We start from the raw sequence: 19,031 nt of genomic DNA on the forward strand, positions 1-19,031 counted from the left end.
ATGTTGCACCCTTCGGAGGATGGGGCAGCGCCGGTAGAGGGCGCAGAGGACGACGCATATCCAATTCCCCACACCCTCGGGGAATAGGCCAAGTACAACCAGGAGCGCCTAGAATGAGCCAGGACACGGGAAGCCGATTTGCCAACGCATGCCACAACGATGGATGCCCAAACCCGTAACACCTTGACTCTAAGGGCGCGCGGGCACGGGCACGTTGTGTGTACGATCAAATCCAACAAGGTCAGAGGAAAACGCCAGTCTTCCCTCGAGCTAGCCAAAACGTCGCAACAACCGCCATGATCATGCAAACAGCCCCTGAGCCCTCGACCAAAGAGGGACAGTGCATACATCAGGAAGCCCTCGACCAGACTTGCTAGAAATCGCAGCGATTTAGCACGCTCAAAGTTTCGCAGGGAGGTGACATCCCGAGGCCAGCCTCATACACATCTCCTCGGCACGTGGTGCCCCTGAAGGACACCACGCACCAAGCATGCTCTGACCAAACGACGGCGATGCAGCACGTAGGCAGGAACCCTCCCTAATGTGTAGCCGCTACGTCGGAAACCACAATGCCTGTCCAACTCTAGGCGTCAGGCGCCCTGGGCCAGACTGGGCGGTCGAAGATCAATTACATTATGGTGACAGTGACCTAGACAACCACGGCCAGCATCCCAGGCTGTGGGACGCTCAACGCAGCCCATGCCCAGACGCCTGCTGCCATAGGCGTTCGCAAAAAGGATCCAACAGACGCCATTCCCGGCACGCTTCCGCGTGCCACCAAACATCATCAAGTACTTTAGGGACTCAAACCCCGCCATGTGGTTGGAAGACTTCCGCCTCGCCTGTCGAGCAGGTGGGGCGGAAGATGACCTCTTCATCATCAAATACTTGCTGCTCTACCTTGTGAAAAGTGCCCGAGCATGGCTCGAGCATCTCCCCACGAACAGCATCCACTCGTGGGCAGACTTAAAGCGCATCTTCGTAGGGAACTTTCAGGGCACATACATGCGCCCTAGAAAATCCTAGGACCTCAAAGCCTGCAAACAAAAAGCGGGAGAGACTCTACCCGAGTACATCTACCGCTTTTGCAAGCAGTGCAACAAGCTTCCTGATATTATGGATGCGGATGTGATTGGAGCGTTCATCTCTAGCACGACCAATGAAGCGCTCGTTCATGAGCTCAGATGCTGCAAATCATGAATGACATGAGAGTTGCTCGACCTCGCAACAAGCTACGCCTCCGGCGAGGAGGCCATCCGTGTAATCTTCTATAAACATAAGGGTAAGGATCAAGCCGAACCCGTGGATGAGGCTAGGGACCATAATCAATGAATAAAGGGCAAGAAGGACAGCTGGAGATGCCACGACAGCGAGTTCATCGTGGCCGCCGATAGGGTCCACAAGCAGAAAACTGGCAAGCTCAACCATGTCAGTTTCGACAAGATAGTCAAGATCCGTACCGCAACCATGACTATCCGGTTAAGCACACCCTCGAGGAGTGCGACCTTATCAAGTGCTACTTCAGCGGCGACTACAAGACGACTAGCACGGATGCGCCATCCGGGCCTGCTAACTACAAAGAGAAGGGGATGTGTATCCCGACCCGAGAGGGTGCCTCATGATCTTCACCGGACCAATGGCGTATGAGTCCAAACACCGGTAGAAGCTCACGGCTAGGGAGGTCAAAGCAGCCGCCCTAGGAGAAGCCATCCTGGCCTTCCTGAAATGGTCAGAAACCATGACCACTTTTGACCGAAAGGATCACCCCGACCACATCCCATAACTGGGATGCTTCCCCTCGTCGTGGACCCGATCATCGGCAAGACCCGCCTATCTCGAGTCGTCATGGATGGCGGAAGTGGCCTCAACCTTCTCTATGCCAAGACCTACGATGCCATGGGGCTTTCATGGGTAGCCATACGACCATCCGGCGCTCCGTTTCACGGAGTCATACCTGGGCTCCAGGCTGTCCCCCTTGGGCAAGTCGACTTACCCATGATGTTCAGGGGTCAAGCCAACTTCCACACGGAGATGCTCACCTTCGAAATAGCAGACTTCCTTGGTGCCTATCACGCCATACTGGGCTGGCCATGCTATGCCAAGTTCAGGGCCATCCCCAACTACACCTACCTGAAGCTCAAGATGCCTGGTCCACACATGGTCATCACTATAGGTGGCAACCTTTAGCAGGCCCACCTCTGTGGCAGAACCACCCGGAATAGCGTACTTACGGAGGCGCTCGTCTTCCACTAGACACTAAGCACCCCGAAAGCCACTACCACGAGCGGTATCCGTCGGGCACACCCCGAGGGAGAACCTGAAAGATCCACATTTTTTCCAAGGATCCAATAATGAAAACGAGTTACAACACAAGTCCATCTCATACATTAGAGTTTCTTAAAAGTACATTATTACAATACCAAATACAGAGTTCGGAATGATAAACATTGGAATATTAAAAGATAACATCTAGCGATAAGATAACGAAAATTTCGTCTGAGCCCACCAGAAGAATCCTCCACACAAGGTACTCCTCAAGCATCACCTGCAACAGGGGTAAATAAACCCTGAGTACACAATGTACTCGCAAGACTTATCCGACCAGTGGGAATACTTTCCTGACTCCAAGGAATATGCTAGGCTTTATGGTTTGCTGGTTCTCTTTTAGCAAAAAGCAATACTAATAGTGAGTCCTTATTGATGCATTATTATCGTCAGCCGTATTAAGTTTTCAGCTAGTTAATCTATATAAGCACCTGTTCTACTTTCAAGCAAGAGTTGAGCAATCAATATTGTTCCTTCTCTTTTTCCACTTCCAGTTCTTACTACGGTGCTAAACCGCAGACAAGCCGTACCGGATAACCCAGCGATTCACGAATCAATGTGCCCAGCTGGGTGCTCCGAAGACACACGCCCCGCTTGTACCCCAGGCACAAGCAGGACTAACCCACCACTCTCCTATCCTGGGTGTCTAGGTCCCCGTCCAAACTTGGACTCCAAGCCCCCGCCTCTGAGTCCCGGACTCAGTGCAGTGCAAGGACCTCCACCACCTCCTCTTCCCATCAGTCGGTCCAGAAAGAGCCGGATCCACGACAAGAGAGCAGCAAGCCTTCCCTATGCCCATACCCAAGTATGTGCTCGGGACAATAATCTATGACTTGCCTAGAGTCATATGCAACGACCGGTCCTTAATCGACACAGACAGGGAAAAAGTGTAACCGGGCTATGCCTTGTTGGCCGCAGGACACAACCCCTCACACCCACCAGTACCAAATCCACATCCCTGTCCGGTCACCATTTTCCTTTCCATTATTTCATCATGATATCATAGTTTAATCACCTATTTGCGAGTAACGACAGGTTACTCATGCTACCGACATCCTGAGCATAGCAGTTACTCGACCTGTACTAGTAGGACTCATGGTGGATATATTTATGCATGTAGCTTCCATAAAATGCCTGTAACGTAAATGCATATCATATAAATATATTCAGTGATCTTTTAAAAATAGGGGTTATGCACCGGGGCTTGCCTTGGACAGGTGCCGGGTCAGCAAAGTCAGTACCAACAGGCTCCTGGGCTCCCTCCCATGTGAAAAGCTCCTCCTCATACTCCTCGATCACCTCGTCGTACTCCGGATCACCGACGGGTACGAAGTCTACCTATTCGTGATCTACATGAAATGATGATGCAATGATTAACACTATGGCAACAGCAATTCTCAATGCAAAAGTACTTCTATTAAATTACTAAGTGAGGTCTACCTACTAAAGTCTAAGCTACATACCAGTACTACTAACAAGTATGACCGTGTCCTACATTCTTACGATGACTACGGATATTCATACTCCTAATGCCAGTTTATGATAAAGCACGGATAATAACTACGTCATTAAACGACTCGTTCTATGGTTACCATTTTCACAGCAAGTATATAAATGTCTAAGGAACCTACGGTAACGATTTCAAAGCTAAAGTTATCGTCCGTTTACCATAACAAATCCTGCGATTAAAGATCGATATACCGCTAAGCTCTCTACTTCAAGCTTATGAGCCTACCATCCTAACAGATAATGGTGAACTAACTGTACTAACAGGTAGACGACATTTTTGCGAACCTAACAAACTTAGTTTCGCTATTTTTGGACAACCATGCAATTTACTACGATTTATCGAAGTTGGATTCATAACCGGAAATAAATAAGCATTTCAAATTCTAGGAATTAATGAAAACCGAATCCTCTTTCGCCGGCCCACCACGCGCAACCCGGTCCAGCGCGTTATCCCGCCCGTGCGCGACAGCAGTCCAGTGCGCGGCCCACGTGGAGGCGCGGCCCAGGTGGCCAACGACCCGCGAAGGGGAAGGCCTGCGCACGTCGGCGAAAATGCACGAACACCCCCGACGAACTCGGTATTAGCTATGAGCTCTACGGTACTGTTTTGCTAGTCTACCGTTTTACATCTGCACCCTCCCACTTCTATGTCTTCCCCGCGGTGAAGTCCCTGACCATCCTGAGCACGCACCGGCACGACGGCACGGCACTGGACGTCCACGTCGGCCACCCCGGCCCTCTCCTTACTAAAATCAAGAGCCGATACTCACCTACGTGCGAACGCAAACCACAGGGCAGAGACACACGCGTCGAGACGTCACAGCAAGCTCGGACCACGACGGTGGGCAACCTGCAAGAACGGCAATGCCGTTCCGGTGAACATCAGCGCTGTCGGGACAAAACAAGGAGTGGACGAGTACCAGTGACTCACCACGGAACTGGAAGACATGAAGAGACGATCAGAGCTGGCTCAGGCCAAGCCGGCCACATGTGCGCGATGAGTGCAGCGAAGCACGACAATGGCACGGCCGCGCCACGGGATGCACTACGGCAGTAGGGTCTAGGATGTGGCGAGCATGGTGACAACCGACGGAAGGGGAGTCTATTGGCGCGAGGAATTTGACCGAGCTGCTTTGGTGGCGATGAAAACCGACGGCACAGACACTCCGGGTCTTAATGGCCCGAGAGCTCGGTCCTTCAAAATTGGCGCACAGGACTGAGCTACAGGCGGCTATGAGGGGCAGGAAGGGCGACCGGCTGCCCAATGGAGCTGCGGGCAAGACCAATTGGAACGAGGTGCAACCACTTCGGTGAATTGGAAGGAAACGTGACGGCGGCAAGGGGACAGCGGAGACAGAGGAGCACACGGCGCGGCATGGCTCATCTGCGGGCGTCAACGCAAGGTACCGCCGTGCCTGGCCATGGGGAACCTCAGGGCGTGCTCCTAACAGCCATCCGCATGGCCGCTGCAGCAACGACGAGACTTGGCATGGCATGTCTATGGACCGCGCTAGGCAACGACACGGCGTACGCGATGCCGAGGCGACTGTGAAGTAGGCAGCCTTCTAACGTGCAAGCGGCCAAAGGAGTCAATGGAGCAGTGCCGAGCGTAGCCGCTATCGACGCGGACGCAGGACCCAGCGCGACCACGGCCACAGCGGGGTAGGGCAAGGTACTTGCAGAGCATGGCCGGCGGTCAGGGCGCCACGCGTCGGTTGGCGAGGCGAGTAGCAGCGAGGCAGAGCGCGCAGGCGGCAGCAGCGAGCAGGTGGCCAGGACGCGTGGGTCGTGCGCGGGCACGGTGCAGCGAGTGTAGCCGGGCGCGGCAGTGGCTCTGGCCCACGCGGTAGAGCACGCTGGCAAGCCAAACGGGGTGGTGACCGCGCCTAGAGCTCAGCCAGGTGGCGTGCACGACTTTTAAAGCAGCTAGAAGATGCGTACACCATGTTCCAAACGCTAATCTAATTGCTCGATGCGAAAAGGGGTGCACTGAGCCATCACCCACAGTCGCAACATGGCGCTACTCCTTAAGCCATTTGTTCTACAACTAATGCCAAAGGTGGCTTCGTCGACCACTTCAAACACTTACGCGGAGGACGTTGATTTGAAAGGTTTCGCGTTGAAACCCCAAACCTGACCCTCGGGACGTACGCGCTAGCCATCCATGTCATCGACCGCAACTTTTTATCGCCATTCACAAAACGTTTTATAACATTTTGCGTTAACAATAATTCGATTAAGGTAATAAACGCGTTATGTGACACGAAACATAACCTTATGCTTTCCCATTTCGAAAAAAATGTTTTAAAGCCAAACATGGATTATAAGGCCTATCATACCCAAATGCACACAAATCAGATGCTTACGAAATGTTTCAGCAAAACATTACAATGTAACACCAGGGTGTTACAAACCTACCCCCCTAAAACAAAATCTCGACCCGAGATTTCATGTGCCTAGTGTAAGAAAGAGGTAGGGAGTACATTTTACGCAAAACTAACTATCCGACCTAGAGAGGAGATGGGGGTAATGCTTTGATAAGTAGCTCTCTTGCTCCCAAGTGGCTTCGTCCTCTGTATGGTTTTGCCATTGTACCTTATAAAACTTCATCGCCCTGTTCCTGGTCACTCTCTCCTTCTCATCCAAGATTTTTATAGGATGCTCCACATAGGACAGATCAGGTTGGAGCAGAAGTCCTTCTATTTCCATAGATTCTTCAGGAACTCATAGGCATTTCTTCAGTTGCGAGACGTGAAATACATTGTGAACTGCCGAGAGAATTTCAGGGAGTTGGAGACGATAAGCAACGGGGCCACACTGTTGCAACACCTTGTATGGACCCACATACCGAGGGGCTAACTTGCCATGAACACCAAACCGATGTACCCCTCTCATAGGAGATACCTTGAGATACACATAATCTTCAGCTGCAAATTCTAAAGGCCTTCTTCGCTTGTCTGCGTAAGCCTTCTGTCGACTTTGAGCTTACTTCAAGTGTTCACGAATTATATTTACTTTCTCTCGAGCCTCCTTTATGAAATCAGGCCTGAAGTACCCACGGTCTCCTACTTCAACCCAGTTTAATGGCGTCCTACACTTTTGTCCATATAAAGCTTCAAATGGCGCCATGCGGATACTCTCTTGATAGCTGTTATTATATGAAAATTCTGCCAGCTTCAAACAATGATCCCACTTCTCAGGAAAAGAGATGGTACAAGCACGCAGCATATCCTCGAGCACCTGGTTCACCCTTTCAGTTTGACCATCCGTCTATGGGTGGTATGCCGAGCTCCTGAGAAGACGAGTACCCAAACACTCCTGGAGTTTCTCCCAGAAATGAGAGACAAAAACTGACCCTCTATCAGAGATGATGGTGAGAGGAACTCCATGTAGGGTCACAATCCGATCAAAGTATAACTCCGCATACTTCTTGGCATTGTATCTAGTGTCCACCGGAAGGAAGTGGGTAGACTTGGTGAGACGGTCCACGATGACCCAAATAGAATCAAAACCAGAGGAGGTGCGGGGTAAACCCATAATGAAATCCAGGGAAATATCCTCCCATTTCCAAACAGGAATGGGCAAGGGCTGCAGATATCCCGGAGTACGCATCTGATCTGCCTTGACTCTGCCACAAGTGTCACATTCCGCAACAAACTGGGTGATATCTTGCTTCATGTATGACCACCAGTACAGCTTGCGCAGATCATGATACATCTTGTTGCTACCAGGGTGGATAGACAGCTTGGAATTATGGGCTTCTTGCAAAATCTTTCTTTTTAGCTCTTCATTGGATGGAACTACCAGTCTATCCTTGTATCTTATGACTCCTTGCTTATCAATGCTAAAATGAGGTCCACGCCCTTCTGCTAGCAACTTCTTGATGTGAGGAATCTCTTCATGATCTCCCTTCTGTTCCTGAATAATTTGCTCCAGCAATTCTGAGGTCAAAGCAATCTGAGCTAGCACCTCAGTGTGGTGGAGTGACAAGGGTATTTCCTCAACCTGATGCGACTTACGACTCAAAGCATCAGCCACCACATTGGCTTTTCCTGGATGATAGTGGACTTCCAAATCATAATCCTTGATCAACTCTAACCATCTCCTTTGTCTCATGTTCAACTCAGACTGAGTGAAAATATACTTAAGGCTCTTGTGGCCAGTGAAGATATGCACTTTGTTGCCCAACAAATAATGCCTCCAAATCTTCAGAGAGTGAACTACAGCAGCTAGCTCTAAATCATGGGTAGGGTAGTTCACCTCGTGCTTCTTCAGTTGGCGCGAAGCATAAGCTATCACACGCCCTTCTTGCATAAGCACACACCCCAATCCCGTCTTCGAGGCATCACAGTAAACATCAAAGGGCCTCTCAATATCAGGTTGAGCCAATACAGGAGCAGTGGTCAGAAAAGTCTTCAGGGACTGAAAAGCTTCTTCACAAGCTGGGCTCCAAACAAACTTAGCTTCTTTCTGGAGCAGCTTAGTCATGGGCTAGGCTATCTTGGAGAAATCAGGGATAAAACATTGATAGTATCCAGCTAGCCCAAGGAACTGACGGATCTAGTGCACAGACCTTGGAGACTTCCAATCTAATACATCTTGCACCTTGCTGGGATCCATAGAAACGCCCTCAGGTGTCAACACATGTCCCAAAAACTACACTCGATCAAGCCAAAACTCACACTTGCTGAATTTAGCATACAGCTGGTGCTCCCTTAGCCGAGTCAGTATTATCCAGAGGTGACGGGCATGCTCTTCCTCATTCTTGGAATAGATTAAGATGTCATCAATGAAAACTACCACAAACTTATCTAGCTTCGGCATAAAAACTGAGTTCATTAGGTACATGAAGAAAGCCGGGGCATTGGTGAGACCGAAAGACATCACTAGGTACTCATACAACCCATACCTAGTAGAAAAAGCTGTCCTTGGTATATCTTGTGGCCTGATCTTGATCTGATGGTAGCCTGAGCGGAGATCTATCTTCGAGAACACCTTGGCACCAGCTAACTGATCAAACAAAGTATCTATGCGGGGCAAGGGATACTTGTTCTTAACTGTTACCGCATTGAGGGGGCGGTAATCCACACACATCCGTAGAGTACCATCCTTCTTCTTCACAAAAATCGCTGGGCAACCCCATGGTGAAGAACTTGGGCGGATGAAACCCTTGTCCATCAACTCCTCCAGTTGCTTCTTCATTTCTGCTAGTTCTCTTGGAGCCATGCAGTATGGACGTCTGGAGATAGGAGCAGTACCAGGCTCAAGCTCAATGGAGAATTCTACCTCACGGTCCGGTGGGAATCCAGGAAGATCCTCAGGGAAAACATCTGGGAACTCACATACTACTGGAATGGAGGTAAGATCAGGAACGGCTTCAGCATGGGCAGCAACAGGTAAGACCGGTTCTGAGGGTATGATGAGAGACATCCTATCCTCAGAAGATGGAAGCCATAACTCTACACTTCTTCTCTTCATATCCAATACTACCCCATACACCCGCAACCAGTTCATCCCAAGAATAACATCAATGCCTTGCCTAGGCATTATCATGAACTGTAGACGGTAAGTGTGGGTGGCTAATACCAAACTTACAGTATCCGTATGGGTATTGATGAACATCTGAGAACCCACAGTACGGATCTTATAGGCATACGGTATAGCCACAAGTGATAAGTTGTGCCACTCTACAAACCCCATGCTCATAAAGGAATGCGATGCACCAGAATCAAACAACACCAAAGCTAGATGGGATTCGATGGTAAACATACCAGCCATAACCGTCTCCTGATGCACAACCTACTGAGCATCCGTGAAGTGCACCTGACCAGATCTACTGGGCACCTTCCTCTTGATGAAAGTCCTCTTAATTAGCCTGGAATTTGTAGATGGCTGAGACGGCTGAGCTGTCTGTTGCTGAGGGCACTCCCTGGCATAGTGGCCATCCTTGCCACACTTGAAATAAGCACCAGGCTTGTTCCCGAATCCCAGACGAGGTGGGACCTACTATCCCTGAGTCTGCTGGGGCTGCACCTGCTGCTGAGGTGCCTTGTACTGAGTAGCGGAAGTCTATGAGGTCTGCTGGGGTGATCGGAATGGAGGCCCGCCGGAAGATTGATAGGACCCCTGCCTCACAATTTGCACCTTCTGAGTATAAGGGTGGCTGGAGGATCCAGCTGCCACCCTCCTTCGCTTCCAATCCGCCTGAGATGCCCGCTAAAAACCCTCAAGAGCAATGGCGGCATTCATCGGAGCCCTAAAGGTCTGATAGTTCCCCAGGTACAGTTTCTCCTGAAGAATAGGAGTGAGACCACGAAAGAAGCGATCCTTCTTCTTGTCATCCGTGTCCACCTGACTACCAGCATACTGAGCCAAGTGGTTGAACTGATTCACATACTCCATTACCGTCCTGCTCCCCTGACGCAACTCCATGAACTTGGTCACCTTCTAGTGGATAACGCCAGCAGGTATGAAGAACTCGCGGAAGGCGGTGGAGAACTCCTGGAGAACTCCTGCCATGTTGCCGGGTGATCCGGCAGCTCCGCGGCCAGGAAAGTCTCCCACCATGCACCTGTAGACCCCAAAAGTTGCTGGGACGCAAAGTGCACCTTCTGCTCGTTGGCCACTCCGAGCAGCCGAAACTTCTGCTCCAGCATGCGAAGCCAATGCTCCGCCTCCAACGGATCGTCCGACGGCGTGAATGTGGGCGGGTGGGTCTTGAGGAAGTCCTGTTAAGAGGACTGTCCCTCAGGACGGCGAGCACCACCCCCATTCCCACCGTTGCCTCTGGGGCCTCCACGGGCGAGACCCGCGATGGCCTGTGCCATAATCTCCAAGGCACGAGTAGTCTCCTGTCGAGCCACGGCTGACTTCCGACGAGCAGCCAACAACTCCACCATGACCTCCGCGGCGGACAGCAGCGGAGGCGGTGGTGGCGGCGGGAAAGGATGAGGAACCAAAGGTGGAACCTCCTGAGCTCCCTCGTTGTCACGCTCAAAGGCCCGAGCACGGCCGCTCCCGAACTAGTGCTCCCATGTCCGGACCTCAGATTCATCTGTAAGAGAGACGAACCATCCATTAGGACACCTTCCCGATTAGAATCTAGGGATTAGAATCTAGGGATTAGAATCTAGGGATTAAAGAGATGACATCACATTTATTAAAGTATTCATTAAGTTAGTCCTGCCAATTTACTACTTTCATTATACGTGAAGGGGGATTCCTAGTTCAAATAAGATGCTATTATATGATGCATGCTTCGACCTATACATTCACTCCAGCCGGAATATAGCGGCGTTCGTAAAATTCTCGGCACATCGTACACTCACTCTCCGTATACTAAGTGATTTCTTACGCAACGTAAGTCAGTGTACCTGTAGAAAACTGATTAGATAAAACCAGTGCCGCTATCCTAGATATACCATATAGCTAGGGCCGATACTTATATAACTTACTTAATCGCATCCTACTTTTCGCAAAACCTTTGTTGGTCAACTTTTAGTTTTGTAAAAGAGTGAGGAACTCGTGACCATTATTGGCTCTGGTACCAACTGTGGCAGAACCACCTGGAATAGCGTACTTACAGAGGCGCTCGTCTTCCACTAGACACTAAGCACCTCGAAAGCCACTACCACGAGCGGTATCCATCGGGCACACCCCGAGGGAGAACCCGAAAGATCCACATTTTTCCCAAGGATCCAATAATGAAAACGAGTTACAACACAAGTCCATCTCATACATTAGAGTTTCTTAAAAGTACATTATTACAATACCAAATACAAAGTTCGAAATGATAAACAACGGAATATTAAAAGATAACATTTAGCGATAAGATAACGAGGATTTCGTCTGAGCCCACCAGAAGAATCCTCCACACAAGGTACTCCTCAAGCATCACCTGCAACAGGGGTAAATAAACCCTGAGTACATAATGTACTCGCAAGACTTATCCGACTAGTGGGAATACTTTCCCGACTCCAAGGAATATGCTAGGCTTTATGGTTTGCTGGTTCTCTTTTAGCAAAAAGCAATACTAATAGTGGTCCTTATTGATGCATTATTATCATTAGCCGTATTAAGTTTTCAGCTAGTCAATCTATATAAGCACCTATTCTACTTTCAAGCAAGAGTTGAGCAATCGATACTGTTCCTTCTCTTTTTCCACTTCCAATTCTTACTACGGTGCTAAACCGCAGACAAGCCGTACCGGATAACCCGGCGATTCGCGAATCAATGTGCCCAGCTAGGTGCCCCGAAGACACACGCCCCGCTTGTACCCTAGGCACAAGCAGGACTAACCCACCACTCTCCTGTCCCGGGTGTCCAGGTCCCCGTCCAAACTTGGACTCCAAGCCCCCGCCTCTGAGTCCCGGACTCAGTGCGGTGCAAGGACCTCCACCACCTCCTCTTCCCATCAGTCAGTCCAGAAAGAGCCGGATCCGCGACAAGAGAGCAGCAAGCCTTCCCTGCGCCCATACCCAAGTATGTGCTCGGGACAATAATCTGTGACTTGCCTAGAGTCATATGCAACGACCGGTCCTTAATCGACACAGACAGGGAAAAAGTGTAACCGGGCTATGCCCTGTTGGCCGCAGGACACAACCCCTCACACCCACCAGTACCAAATCCACATCCCTGTCCGGTCACCATTTTCCTTTCCATTATTTCATCATGATATCATAGTTTAATCACCTATTTGCGAGTAACGACAGGTTACTCATGCTACCGACATCCTGAGCATAGCAGCTACTTGACCTGTACAAGTAGGACTCATGGTGGATATATTTATGCATGTAGCTTCCATAAAATGCCTGTAACGTAAATGCATATCATATAAATATATTTAGTGATCTTTTAAAAATAGGGGTTATGCACCGGGGCTTGCCTTGGGCAGGTGCCGGGTCAGCAAAGTCAGTACCAACAGGCTCCTGGGCTCCCTCCCTTGTGAAAAGCTCCTCCTCGTACTCCTCGATCACCTCGTCGTACTCCGGATCACCGACGGGTACGAAGTCTACCTGTTCGTGATCTACATGAAATGACGATGCAATGATTAACACTATGGCAACAGCAATTCTCAATTCAAAAGTACTTCTATTAAATTACTAAGTGAGGTCTACCTACTAAAGTCTAAGCTACATACCAGTACTACTAACAAGTATGACCATGTCCTACATTCTTACGATGACTACGGATATTCATACTCCTAATGCCAGTTTATGATAAAGCATGGATAATAACTACGTCATTAAACGACTCGTTCTATGGTTACCATTTTCACAGCAAGTATATAAATGTCTAAGGAACCTACGGTAACGATTTCAAAGCTAAAGTTATCGTCCGTTTACCATAACAAATCCTGCGATTAAAGATCGATATACCGCTAAGCTCTCTACTTCAAGCTTATGAGCCTACCATCCTAACAGATAATGGTGAACTAACTGTACTAACAGGTAGACGACATTTTTGCGAACCTAACAAACTTAGTTTCGCTATTTTTGGACAACCATGCAATTTACTACGATTTATCGAAGTTGGATTCATAACCGGAAATAAATAAGCATTTCAAATTCCAGGAATTAATGAAAACCGAATCCGCTTTCGCCGGCCCACCACGCGCAGCCCGGTCCAGGTGGCCAACGGCCCACGAAGGGGAAGGCCTGCGCACGTCGGCAAAAATGCACGAACACCCCCGACGAACTCGGTATTAGCTACGAGCTCTACGGTACTGTTTCGCTAGTCTACCATTTTACATCTACACCCTCCCACTTCTATGTCTTCCCCGCGGTGAAGTCCCTGACCATCCAGAGCACGCACCGGCGCGATGGCACGGCACTGGACGTCCACGTCAGCCACCCCGGCCCTCTCCTTACTAAAATCAAGAGCCGATACTCACCTACGTGCGAACGCAAACCACAGGGCAGAGACACACGCGTCGAGACATCGCAGCAAGCTCGGACCACGACGGTGGGCATCCTGTAAGAACGACAATGCCATTCTGGTGAACATCAGCGCTGCTGGGACAAAACAAGGAGTGGACGAGTACCAGCGACTCACCACGGAACTGGAAGACATGAAGAGACGATCGGAGCTGGCTCAGGCCAAGCCGACCACGTGCGCGCGGTGAGTGCTACAGAGCACGGCAATGGCACGGCCGCGCCACGGGATGCACTACGGCGGTAGGGTCCAGGATGTGGCGAGCATGGTGACAACCGATGGAAGGGGAGTCTATTGGCGTGAGGAATTTGACCGAGCTGCTTTGGTGGCGATGAAAACCGACGGCGCAGACACTCCAGGTCTTAATGGCCCGAGAGCTCGGTCCTTCAAAATTGGCGCACAGGACTGAGCTACAGGCGGCTATGAGGGGCAGGATGGGCGACCGGCTGCCCAACGGAGCTGCGGGCAAGACCAATTGGAACAGGGTGCAACCACTTCGATGAATTGGAAGGAAACATGACGGCGGCAAGGGGACAGCGGAGACAGAGGAGCACATGGCGTGGCATGGCTCGTCTGCGGGCGTCAACGCAAGGTACCACCGTGCCTGGCCATGGGGAACCTCAGGGCGTGCTCCTGACAGCCGTCCACACGGCCGCTGCAGCAACGACGAGACTTGGCATGGCATGTCTGCGGACCACGCCAGGCAACGACACGGCGGACACGACGCCGAGGCGACTGTGAAGCAGGCAGCCTTCTAACGCGCAAGCGGCCAAAGGAGTCAATGGAGCGGTGCCGAGCGCAGCCGCTATCGACACGGACGCGGGACCCAGCGCGACCACGGCCACAGTGGGGCAGGGCAAGGTACTGGCAGAGCACGGCCGGCGGTCAGGGCACCACGTGTCGGTTGGCGAGGTGAGCAGCAGCGAGGCAAAGCATGTAGGTGGCAGCAGCGAGCAGGTGGCCAGGACGCGCGGGTCGTGCACAGGCACGGTGCAGCGAGCGCAGCCAGGCGTGGCAGTGGCTCTGTCCCGCGCAGCAGAGTGCACTAGCAAGCCAAACGGGGTGGTGACAGCGCCCAGAGCTCAGCCAAGTGGCATGCACGACTTTTAAAGTAGCTAGAAAATGCATACACCATGTTCCAAACGCTAATCTAATTGCTCGATGCGAAAAGGGGTGCACCGAGCCATCACCCACAGTCACGACATGGCGCTACTCCTTAAGCCATTTGTTCTACAACTAATGCCAAAGGTGGCTTCGTCGACCACTTCAAACACTTACGCGGAGGACGTCGATTTGAAAGGTTTCGCGTTGAAACCCCAAACCCGACCCTCAGGACGTATGCGCTAGCCATCCATGTCATCGACCGCAACTTTTTATCGCCATTCACAAAACGTTTTATAACATTTTGCGTTAACAATAATTCGATTAAGGTAATAAACGCGTTATGTGACACGAAACATAACCTTATGCTTTCCCGTTTCGAAAAAAAATGTTTCAAAGCCAAACATGGATTATAAGGCCTATCATACCCAAATGCACACAAATCAGATGCTTACGAAATGTTTTAGCAAAACATTACAATGTAACACCAGGGTGTTACAACCTCTGCGAATGGGAGAACTACGACATCATGACAGCTGCGACCCAACCCTCGGGGCTAATCCCGAACATGATTTCCCTATGCGATAGGGCAGCACGTGGAGGACGCGCTCTGCAACCTTGGTCGTGGCATGCGGCAAGGCAGGCGACAACATGGCTTAAGGACGGCATGATCGAAGAGCGCCAGAGGGTCTGTAACATGGTGCATTCTTCGACATAGCGAGCCTTGTGTCCTAGGCCCCGTTGCATCGGGCACTGCGAGCGATGAAAGCCGCAACCAGTGGCGTGGGAGCTAAACGTTTGTGTCAAGGCTTCTCTTAGCCCGTTGAAAATTTTGTACATAACCATCAATGAATCTCTTTTCAGCCCAGAGATCGCGACATGCCTTAATAAGCGCACGTCAAGGTGATGCTCTAACGACACGCGTGCGCCCAAGAAACCTTTGTTGGTCGACGTGTGCCTGACGACATGGTTCACTCACGGGGGTACACCGCAGCATACCGCGCATCGATGCCCACCGGGAAGATCATCACAATCCGAAGAAAAAGGAGACAACTTAAGGCATGCTGCTGCCGGGCCTGTCCTACGACACCATGGTCACAAAAATGGAGTCGCACCAAGCCAAATTACACGGGTCGATCCCTAGGCCATGTCGTGACTACGGCATTCAAACGAATGGATCAACAACGGATGCGTGAAAGAAAAAGAAGCACGAAACACCAACTGAAGAATCATATTCATCAAAGGACCCTAGGTACAACCTAAGGCCCCTGGCCACCATCGTGGAGGATGTCCTCCACTTTCACAGCGGCCATGATGGCGGCAGCAAAGCCACCGACCATCTCCGCTCGCTCCACCTGGCTGGCATGGTCTAGGAACCCTAGAGCCACCAAACGAAAATCTTGGCTGGTGCGAAGCTATAGGACGGCGAGCGCAACGCTGACTCCTTGACAGATTCTGGCCACAACCGTGCGTTTGTGGTCCTCCATCAGAACAACCTCCCAGAGGCGAGCTTCCTCTGTCTCACGGCGGGAGGCCGCCAGCTGCTCCTCAAACGCTGGCAACAAGGGGACGCGAAGATCAGAAGGAAATCAAGAATAACAAACAACAAGCGAAACAACAAGACACAAAAGCATCCTACCCACGACATGGGCCTAGGCGTCGGTGGCCACCTCCTATGCGACAGTGGTCTCCCTCTCTGATGCCTCGAGGGCCACCTGGATAGCCTCAAGACAGCGCTCCAGCCGTCTCACCTCGTGGGTGGCATCGGAGTAGCGCTGGCAGGCCTCGTCTGCTCCAAGGATGAGCTCGCAGAACTCACATTGATCCTCCAAAGATGATGATGATGAGCTCGACCCCCCAGAAGGCCAGGACACGGCGCGAGCAGCACTGGCGGCCCCTACGGGCACGACATGGGAGGCAGCCCTGCAAAACGCGCACAATCAACATAGGTCGAACCCTCAAACTCGAGCATCGTCTGAATGCACTTACCCTTGATCATGTAGGCAAGGACAGTTGGGCGGCAGCGCCCCGCCGGTGCCCGGCGACTCCTCCAACGGCCGCTTGCCGTGACTCATCCTCATCGGTAAGAAAGTGACTCCAAAAAGAGCTAGAGCAAGAACAGGGAAGTGATAGAGTAGGTGATTGAGGGCGAATGCCTCCTTGCTGTATTGCTCCAAGAGTATTTGTAGCTGCTAAGGATACTCAAGGCACGCGCACACCCACTCACATTTACTAACCACCTGGAGAACCTCATAGAGCCGGTGAAGCGATCGAAAGGAAGGCAAAACGATGATCGCCCATGAATCAAGTAAGCCGCGCACATCCCCACTTTCTCCATTCCATTTCAATTTGCGCGCCCGTGTTTTGTGGCACATGATTGTTCACGATCGGGCACCATTATGCCACGATGTGACTGGGAAGGCCGACCACCCCTAGAGATCGTGCGTCGAGTGACCCACCATGACCATGACCCTGCATCGTACTTAGGAAACCCACTCTTGGGCCGACCCTTAGAAGGGCTCGAGGCCACAAAAGGGATAGGGGCAGGGAGGAGATGGGCCCCCGTGGCTCCAATCAGTGGTATGGAGCCACATGACCATCTCTCCCTATGTTTGAGTCGTCCGCTTTGAAGTCTCCTAGGTTGACCCCCTCTGGGGGGAGGCATCTTGCCCTCTGGACGCTGCGGAGGCGGTTGGGGACCAACGGGATTGACGGCTGACGGTTTATGGGACGTCTCATGTGAGGCACAGCCGAAATCCACATCGACTAGGGAGGATATCGGGTCCCGCTCGAATTACCGGTAGACCCCGACGAGGTGCACTGCTCCGATCGCATGGTTACGGTGGACATGACTCTCCCCATGTGGGGCAAAAACAAACCCGCCTATGACAAGGCAACACGACCTCTCGAGGTTGGTAAGGACGCTAGGAAAGAAAAAACAGAGTTGGGTCCCCGCAACCCCGAAAGAAGTCAGGGCCTAGCCATGACTGACTCCTCCCTGCGTCCCAGGTCTCAGACCTGAGGCTTTCTCTGGTGACTTATAAACCATCAGAGGTCCACGACCTCTCCGAGAGAGATCGACGAAGTAAAAGGCCGGGGTGACGTGTAATGTGGAACCCCAAAATGTGATCATGGCTCGGTCACACAAAAAAGAAAAAAGGCCCAAGACCTATGAGCCAATGCACGACTACAAGAAACCTCGTGACCGTGCAGTAAGAGGTTAGGGGAATGACCTCCCGTGACACCATGGCGAAAATAGTCCTTCCAAGCGATCCTGGGTCAAAGCGACGACCCTGACCCTATGGCTCGGGGGCTTGCGACAAAGGCTGCTCAGAAGTATTGAAAAGGAAATTCCTTCGGCAGGTACAAAAGCAACCACGCCACCAAAACATCAAAAAGGCATCACCTCAATGGTGATGCCAATTGACAACCTAGGGCCAAGCACCGCTAGGGAACCAGGGGTCACAAACCCCCGCTGACTCCCCTGCTGGCGTCGTGCTCCTGAGCAACAACACGTAGGAGGGACGCGACAACTCCTTCGGCTTCAAAGGAGGGAGCAGCTAGCAGTAGCGGTATGGCCACATCACCATCCTACCCCGTCTAACAGGGGTGGAGTGATGAGGAAGCACTGCCTCATCCTCCTCCCGTTCCACCAGCAGTCTAGGTGGGTCGATGACCAGTGCGTAGGCCTCCGAGGGGAGCTGGAAGCGACTCCAGCCATCGCCCATTCCAAGCACATGAGCCGCCTAGGCTCGGAGCAAGAAATGGTGATGAGATGGCACACCGATGTCATGTATGACCTGACACGGTGGCCATACTAACCCATGTCCCCCGACTCACGAGATCCCTTCTAACATCGCTTGTCGGGATGGACAGCCATGGCCTCTGGTTGCCACCAGCGATCCCCAGCAGGACGCATGTTTAAGAACCGCACGATTCCCCTCAAACAACGTTACTCTAGTCTCTTTACCCTCTCAACTCCCAGCCATACAGGAAAGTCGGGAGGGCTCGAAGTCATAGCCATGGGTAGATGAAATGGTAAAAGAGCCTCTATTTATGGGCCCAGGGCAGACCAAAACCGCATGAAACTCCCACGCCGTGTGGTGGGAGAGTTCACAGCTAACGCCAGATGACCTCGTGAGATCGAGGGAATCAAAACCCTT

General features: G+C 51.4%; 1 protein-coding gene across 1 annotated transcript; it reads left to right on the plus strand.

The window, feature by feature from the left end:
• Positions 1 to 1,788: 1,788 nt before the first annotated feature.
• On the plus strand, positions 1,789 to 2,187 carry LOC136507332 (uncharacterized). The gene has a single exon (XM_066502093.1). The coding sequence runs from the start codon at positions 1,789 to 1,791 to the stop codon at positions 2,185 to 2,187; it is 399 nt and encodes a 132-aa protein (XP_066358190.1).
• The last annotated feature ends 16,844 nt before the right edge of the window (positions 2,188 to 19,031 follow it).

This window comes from Miscanthus floridulus, chromosome 15 (genome assembly GCF_019320115.1).
Source record: "Miscanthus floridulus cultivar M001 chromosome 15, ASM1932011v1, whole genome shotgun sequence".
NCBI lineage: Eukaryota > Viridiplantae > Streptophyta > Magnoliopsida > Poales > Poaceae > Miscanthus > Miscanthus floridulus.